General features: G+C 42.7%; 1 protein-coding gene across 3 annotated transcripts in view; it reads right to left on the bottom strand.

The window, feature by feature from the left end:
* The window catches only part of FAM114A1 (family with sequence similarity 114 member A1), a 95,244-nt gene extending 90,188 nt beyond the window's left edge, over positions 1 to 5,056 (bottom strand). For 2 of the 3 annotated variants that reach the window (XM_019526360.1, XM_019526361.1), the window contains exons 1-2: positions 4,974 to 5,056; positions 200 to 384 (exon numbers count right to left, since the gene is read on the bottom strand). In XM_019526360.1, the coding sequence (XP_019381905.1) occupies positions 200 to 376 (177 nt within the window). In that variant the 5' untranslated portion in view covers positions 377 to 384; positions 4,974 to 5,056. The remainder of the gene's footprint in view (positions 1 to 199; positions 385 to 4,973) is intronic. The other variant, XM_019526362.1, reaches the window with a different exon arrangement.
* Positions 5,057 to 8,409: the final 3,353 nt, after the last annotated feature.

Here is an 8,409-nt window from a genome sequence, read left to right as displayed (position 1 = left end):
TTATCTTCAGAACAGATGTTTTTGAAGAGTCACTTACTGGATTACTTTGTTCACTTGGTGTCACTTCAGATTCAAGTTCAGGATCAAGGCTCACGGATTCGCTACAGTCAGCGGCTACATTCTCAGTCACTTCTGTGTTAGAAGGTTGATTTTTCACTTCCTCAGTCAAAGGATGCTCAGTGATAGTTGGGTCTCCTTCCTGTCCATTAGTGGTATTATGGAAAGATTGTTTCTCTCCGTCTTGTGAAGACCCATGCAGTATCCCAGTCACTTCATGACGTAGTGCTTCATCATCAGGCAACACATCACTACTAGGCATTTCTATTACTTCAGGTTTTCCTTTGGTGGGTACTGCATCACTTGTGTCACCAGACATTTTTGTTTCTGTTTAAAAAAATAGCACAGATATATAAATTAACTACTCAGTTATTTCAAATTCCAGAAACACTTAAATGATACAGAACCATTCTAAAAAGCAGCTTTACTCACAATGCTTGCAGGTATGCAGCATGGTAAGAATTAAATAAGAGACAATGTAAGTGTATATTACAAATATACATGTTTTATCTACAGAAATCATGAAGGTTCATTTCTGAGGGCCAGTTATAGCCCCCCATCCATAACTAGCACTGATGGAATGCCAATTACTGTCAACAAGAGATGAGGTAAGCAAGGTCAGTATAGATCATTGAACCACGACTGTTTCCAAAGAAGTCTTCTGGATTTAGCATGCTCCATAGACCAAACCCATCTTTTTTCTTTCCTTCTCATCTTCCTTCTTGTTTAGCATCAGTACCCACTGGGTCTTATCCCATTATTTCACCAATTTAAGTGGGGAAAAAACATCTCTGTAACCCTTGCCACCTGGAACACTATTTTTAGGACCTGCCCATCTCACCTGCACTCCACAAAATTTTTAATCTCATCTGAAAATATGGCTTTTCTCTTTTCCTATCTTCCTTATTTTAACTTTGAACCATGATACTATTACATATTTCTGTAAAGCATTTTCAAATATTACTTGAATATTCATCTCTGCTATAAAATGTATTTTGATTTGTAAAACTGTCTATGCAAATCCATTCTTAAAAGTACCTTGGCGACTCTCTCAGGTCTAGAAAATCCCTTTTGCAGCGGGTCTGATTCTGATTTTACTCATGATGATGAAAACCAGAGCTAAAGGCAATGGCCAGTTCCTGCACTTGTGAAGGATCGTTATGTTACTGTATCAGTTGTAAATGGGCCCTGAATTAACCCTTGAGGTAAATTTTCCTTAAAAAGCACTCTATACAGCTTTTTGCTCTTTTTAAGAATGTTTAGGGAGCAGAGTTGAGAGGGAGATGCCCAGACAAGTCTGTATTCTAGACAAACAGCCAGAGTTGTGCTGCCTAAGTACAATTAGTCACAAGGCTGCTCTAATTTCTGTTGTAGACAGGTCCAATCTACAGAGAAGACTGGAGTCCAAGATGCAAAAATTCACCATAGCACCACACACACATTGCCTGAGATGTCAACGCTAGCCCCACAGGAATGAAATCAGAATCAGGCCTAGCAAGCACAAGAGATTGTTGTACATTGAAAACTAAGTTTAAAGGTTAAAAAAATCCACAAAAATTATTCAGAATTTAAAACATGAGACAGACATAGGAGAGACAATAAACACACTGGTTAACTTAAAATTAAGTTCTTCCTTCATTTGCTACTATAATCTTTATTAACTATGCAGAGGCATATGTGATGTGACTGGAGTCTGGCAGTCTGTTTTCCCCGACACGAATTATTTATTTAATTTTATATACCACCCTTTCCAACAAAGGCTCAAGGCACCTTAAAATAAGCAAACGATAACTTAGAAACAGGTGAGTAACATAAAGACCAAAACAACTTAAAAGGGATCTAGGATAAAACAGACACCCTCCGAACAACATCTTATCCTAGTTTTGTTTAGTAAATGCCAGCCCAAATAGGAAAGTCATGCAGCACTTCCAAAAGATATTCAGGCTTGGCCTCTGGAAGACCTGAAGACAGAGGGAGGTCCAGAGCTGAGGAACAGTTGCACAAAACAACCGAGTTGTGATGAAAACACAATCAGGCAGAAGGCAGAGAGATTTTACAGAGAAAAGAGGCCACCTTTATCTAGTGAGTCTGACTTCATGTATAGCATGACTCATAACATTTCACCTAGTAATTTCTATATGGAACCAAAACTGAGCTGTGTGTTATACCATCAGTGATGGCAAAAACCCCCGTATATTTTGGAGGGTACATTACCTTTCAGAGAGGGTGGGGTTGATTATCTTCTCCAACCAGTGTGCCTAGTGTAAAAGTGGTGCAGCTCTCAAAAAACAGTGAAGCTACTTTAGAAGAGAGCCTATGTCTGGAGTGGATTGAATGCATGTGATCTTGAAAACTAAGCACAGCCAGGATTTGGATGGTAGACCACCTAGGAATCCAAGGTGCATTAGGTGCAAGCCAAGGAACTATGATAAAACAGCGGGCAAATATTAGACAGAAATGGAATGAATGAATGAGTCATGATGGACAGAAATAAAAAAGGATGAAGCCAATCAGGACTCCTATTTTAAATACAGATGTGTAATGCTCACATGTATACTACAGGAGGTGAAATCCTCATATGACACCCACTATTATCCTGGTGCCCTACAAATGTGTTAAGCTTGTTAACGTTTTTATGATGTGGCTTTTCTGATATCATTAATATTGTATTAGTTAAGATATAAGAAAATTTTGTATGTAAACAAGCAAACAAACTTCATATTCAGATTCCCTCTGGTCAATTACATCACTTAAGGATACCATTCTTTTTAAATGTTGGTGGCATGCAATTTGGATCTTGGATACCTAAGTTGATGTATTCATAATTTTTAAAATTATACACAGAATCAGTTTGATATAGAATCCTAGAAAGTTAGGTTTGGAAGGGACCCCAGAAGGTCATCTAGTCTACCCCCTTGCTCAAAGCATGGACCAGCCTAGATCATCCCAACCAAAGCTTTGTCAAGCCAGGTTTTGAAACCCCCCCAAAATGGATCTTCCACTACCTCTCTGGGTAACCTGTTCCAGTGTTTTACTACCCTCCTAGTGAGAAAATTCTTCCTAATATCTAACCTAAACTTCTCTTGCTGCAACTTGAAACCATTGCTCCTTGTTTTGTCATCTGCTACCACTGAAAACAGTCTAGCTCCATCTGCTTTTGAATCCCCCTTCAGGTAGCTGAAGACTGCTATTAAGTCTCCCCTCAGTCTCCTCTTCTCTAGATGAAATAAGCCCAGTTCTCTCAGTCTTTCCTCATAAGTCATATCCCCTAACCCCCAAACCATTTCTGTTGCCCTCTGCTGGACTCTACAATTTGTCCACATCCTTTCTATAGTGGGGGGCCCAAAACTAAACACAGTACTCCAGACGTGGCCTCACCAGTGTTGAATATAGAGGGGAATAATTACATCCCTTGACCTACTGGCAATACACTTACCAGTGCAGCCCAGTATGCCGTTAGCCTTTTTGGCAACAAGGGCAGAGTGTTGGCTCATATTCAGCTTATTGTCCACTGTAACCCCCAAGTCCTTTTCTGCAGAGCTGCTGCCCAGCCTGTACTGGTACATGGGATTCCTCTGTCCTAAGAGCAGGACTTTGCACTTGTCCTTGTTGAATCTCATGAGATTCCTTTTGGTCCAATCCTCCAATTTATCTATGTCACTACCCTCCAGTGTATCTACTACTCCCCACCAGCTTGGTGTCATTTGCAAACTTGCTGAGGGTGCACTCTATGCCATCTTTCAGGTCGTTGATAAAGACATTGAACAAAACTGGCCACAGGACTGACCCCTGGGGCACTCCACTTGATATAAACAGAATCACACTGTGATCTTTTACACTGTATAGAATACATGTACCTCTGTGGAAGCACTCAGAATTAAACTGGTGCTAGTAAGGAGACTTAAACCCTATGTATTTCAAACTAAAGCACCTTTGTTCACTTTCAATATTTTTAACTGACATAAATTTTAGTCTTTTTATAATCTCATAGGAAAAATTTAAATTTAAAGTTAAATTATGCAATGACTGTAAGTCACTGAAACAGCACATAGGTAGAAAACTATGTACACAGGTAAGAAAATATGTAAATGAGTCAGATCCCACAAGATGAGCAGGAGAGGATGATTTTGAGCACCTTCTAAGCTTACAACCTGAGAATTTCCGAGGGCAAAATTTGAGCAGTTCCAGTCCTTTTTTTGTCCAGTGGATCCCTGAGTATATTTTGGAGAGACTGTTCATTTTTCCAGAGGGCTCTTTTGTAAGAGTTGCCACAGATATTTATTTTATCTCCTTTTCTGTCAAATGCGTATGAAACGCCACAAGGAGAAAGCTCATTTGAGTTACAATGCCACTGATATGCAGAGGACATGCAGCTCTTGGTCTCATTTTCATCAGTCCCAGATGGCACATTTTCCTATACCCTGGCCAACTGATTGCAAGTTAGATGACAGGGAGTTAATGGAAGTGTACTCTGAATAAAACTGTGAGGATATCAAAGCACCAGGTTGGGAAGAGATTTGGGTGTGGCTGACCATGGTCCCTGAAGTCATTACTGTCTGACCACGTATTAATTGTTCTCATGGCTCCCTTGTGATTTGTCCAAGAGGTTTGGCATTTGGAGGGTGGGAGGAAGGAGCAGGGATTTTTATTTACTTAGAATTCCAGGTGGTGGTACTTTGTTCTGGAACTCATTGTTCCAGCTGGGTCAGCAATACTTGGGTTTATTGGTTGTTGTCTGAGGAGGCAGAAAGGTTGTTTGAGCACTGCTATTACTTTATTGCAAAATAAAAGCCCCTTAATTTTTGTTATTTTCCCTGTAGCTTACTCTGTTACTTCTGTTCTGCTCCAAATAATGCCCACAAAGAAACAGAAAACACACAAACTAGTGTGGTTGTTCTTCATAACATTTTACTTGCCTTGGAATACAGCTTTTTCCTTATATTCTTATTCAAGGGTACCTTTGGAGATGTTTCATGTGTCTGATTCTGGTTCTTTTTAAACAAAAAGAGAGAAATTTATCAAGACTATGGTTCTGTCTACATGAAACTCTTTTTCTTAGCATTTCTCTGTGCTGCTACAGAGGAGTCCTGTGAATATAGTACAGGCAGTACACTGAGAATCCAGGAAGGGAAAAAAGTGACTATTCAGCAACCTCTACAGCTGATTTAGGAGTGGCACTGGCACAGTCCAAAGGGAATACTATAGAGTAATTAAGGTCATTGACACCATCAATATACCTGGCACTGTGCACAGAAGACATAATTGCTGCCCTGAAGAGCTTTCATTCTAATACCCTGTCTACACAGAGACTTGCAGGGCATAAATTAAACCTGCAAACCTTCATCTAGAGTAGACCTTCTCTTTGCATTGATTTCAGTGGCATTTTCTTTAGTACATGCAGGCTCTGACAGAGAGGATGCATACAAGAAAAGCTGCAAAGAAACAAGAGCCTATGCAACAAGAAAAGATCCAAAGATCTCTGCCAGGGATCCAGAAGAATCCTGTCTACCATATAAATTTATAAACTGGGTTGATGCATAAAAATAGTATCAAAAGCATCAGTCACAGCTCTACTGGACTGGGATGTAGGTGGAAAAAAGAATTTATTAATTCATTTTTAATACGCTTAGGAGTTTAAACTGTATTGTTCATTTAGGTTAGAACAGAGTATTCTTCACCTCCTGGATAGATCCAAGAACACAACTGAACAATAAATACACTATATATCTATATATATAAGCATTGATGTCCTTTGCATTATTTTATTGTACGTCATCAGGTAATAATCATAGAATCACAAAGAAGTAGAGCTGGAAAGGACCTCCAGATGTCATTTAGTCTAGTGGTTTTTAACCTGTGGCCCACAGATGTCTGGCAACTTATATCTAAGGAGTCTGCAAAAGAAGACTATGATCAATCAAAAGTATGTGAACAGCCACACTTACAATTCAAAGGGGTCTGCACCCCTATTTGAAATTTCCAAAGGGGTCTGCACTTCCATTTTAAATTTTTTAGGGGTCTGCAAATGAAATAAGGTTGAAAACCACTCATCTAGTCCTAACCCCTGCCTAAGGCAGGATCATCCTTATCCAAGTCTTCCAATACAATCCAATACAATACAAACTCTACATCAGACTCCCCACAACCCCGGCACACACAGACCTAACACCCTAACTAGCCACAGGTAAAGCATGGGAGCTACAGCAGCTAACGTCCTGTTTCTACGAAATGTTGTCAATATATGCTCAATAGATCCCAGGTAGAGAGCTACATGCATCCCCCCCCCCCCAACTACAGAGGAAGGCAAAACTCCTCACAAAGGAAATCAATCTGACCATGGGGTAAAATTCCTTTCTAACCTTCTTTAAATGTAGAACTCAGAACTGCACACACTACTCCAGATGAGGCCTAACTAGTGCTGAGTATAGAGGCACTATCACCTCCTGTGTCTTGCACCTAATGCTTCCACTGATGCATCCCAAAACCACATTTGCCTTTTGTGCAGCTGCTTCACACGGCAGACTCATATTCAGTCTGTGGTCTACCAAAACTTCCAAGTACTTTTCCACAGATCTGCCATCCATCCAGGTGTCACCCATTTTATATTTGTTTTTGATTATTCCTCCTACTGTGTAGCACCTTGCATTTGTCTGCACTGAACTTCATCCTGTAGGAAAAAAAGGAATTTACAACTCACAGGGGTTACATTTACCACAGCATTTGCAGTCTTTCCCATTCTGAGTATATCAAATACAACAAATAATGAAGCAAATGTATGGTAAATGTTGTTACTGATTTAACAGTGCTTATTATATAGTGGCCTGGGTAGCATCACATAAGGATACAGGCAACTCCTACTGATATCATTAGACTTGTATGTATACTGGAGGGTGTAACTTGCCAGGAACAACTAATTATGGGCCTGATCTGACAAAGGCTTATATACAAACGTAAGCCTGTTCATACGATAAGTGATATGTGTACTTGAGTCTTTGCAGGACTGGATCATGTGTGAAACAATCAAACTCCTTACGCGAGCACTTTTTGGTTAAGCCTTTTCCCTAAGAAGCAAAGCATAGAACGCCGTCATCCTACATGGGGGTTAGAAACAACTTGCAAAGAGAGAAAATGGAATCAAGGAACCCCTCAGTAATTGCAAGGCATCCATTGTTACACTCAAGGCACTCCTGAAAAATGTTGTTTCTCTAGGTCAGTGCTTCTCAACCTTTCTAGACTCAAGGCACCCTTCCATTCTCTCAAGGACTAGAGACACCAACTGGAAAACAGCATAGTTTTTGCTCTATTTTTGACTATGGAAAAATAATAGGGTGATTCTTCTGTTTGTAAAGCACTCAAAAAGCCCAGAGCAAGTCTATTGGGAATCCCTGGGTTTATCTCATGCGCCGTGCTTGTACAGCAACCAGCACAGAACCTGTGCAGCAGCCCTGCCACACCTTTGAAAGGCTCTCGAGGCACCCCAAGGTGTTGGGACACTTGGCTGAGAATCAGGGCTCCTGACGGACCCCGGCTGAGAATCGGGGCTCTCTGTGTCAAGTGAGATGGTGCCCCATGGCCTTCAGTCCTCCACTAACTTGTACCCACCTACATAGAATTGAAGTCTGCCCTGGGCCCTGTTGGCAACACTGTACCTAGACTCCTGGCAGCCCTGGGTGAACTTTTAGCATCAGCCCTCCTTTACCAGAGATAATGATAACAATAATTATTATTTTCACCCATGGGCAACTGGTGCCTCCTGAGTCTGCGCAGGCACAACCAGGGGGTGGGTCCCACAGTGGCCAGCTGGAGTGAGTGGCTGGTTGCTGAGCGTGCGGGTGGCACGGCAGCTGAAGTGCCAGCACTTTTGCATGCAGCATGGCAGAGTCAATTGGGGGGGGGGCACATGCACTCTCTGTGCCCCCTACCATCCAGAGCGCCTGCTGTTGGGGGGGGCACCAGCACTCTCGGGGGTGGGGGCACATGCCCCCCTATGTGTTTCCTACACTTTCACTGTTTTCAGGCCCCCTTTCTGTCTGGGCTACGAAGCTGAAGTGATCCGCGAGGCAGGTGGGCGGCCCAAGGCGTCTTGGGGTGAGCCTTCATGGGGGGGGAGGGGGGCGCCTGCCTGCCATCCTGGCTCCCAGCGCCCCCTGCCCCCCGCTCCTGGGGGCACAGCCGCCCTGGCCCGGCTCACATTGGCACGGGCGAGTATCCTTCCCCTCCCCGGGTCGCCGCCCCCGGGACCCTGCGGTGTCACACTGTCAGTCGCGACCAGCGAGGAGCGGGGGCAGGCGCTGCGCGGGGCGCCGGGGCAGGGCCGTGCCCGGGGCTGCCCCCTGCTCCCCGCAGCGCGGG

This window comes from Gavialis gangeticus, unplaced genomic scaffold, assembly GCF_001723915.1.
Source record: "Gavialis gangeticus isolate Ggan-Ray unplaced genomic scaffold, GavGan_comp1, whole genome shotgun sequence".
Classification (NCBI taxonomy): Eukaryota; Metazoa; Chordata; order Crocodylia; family Gavialidae; genus Gavialis; species Gavialis gangeticus.
This window is presented reverse-complemented; position numbering and strand designations above follow the sequence as displayed.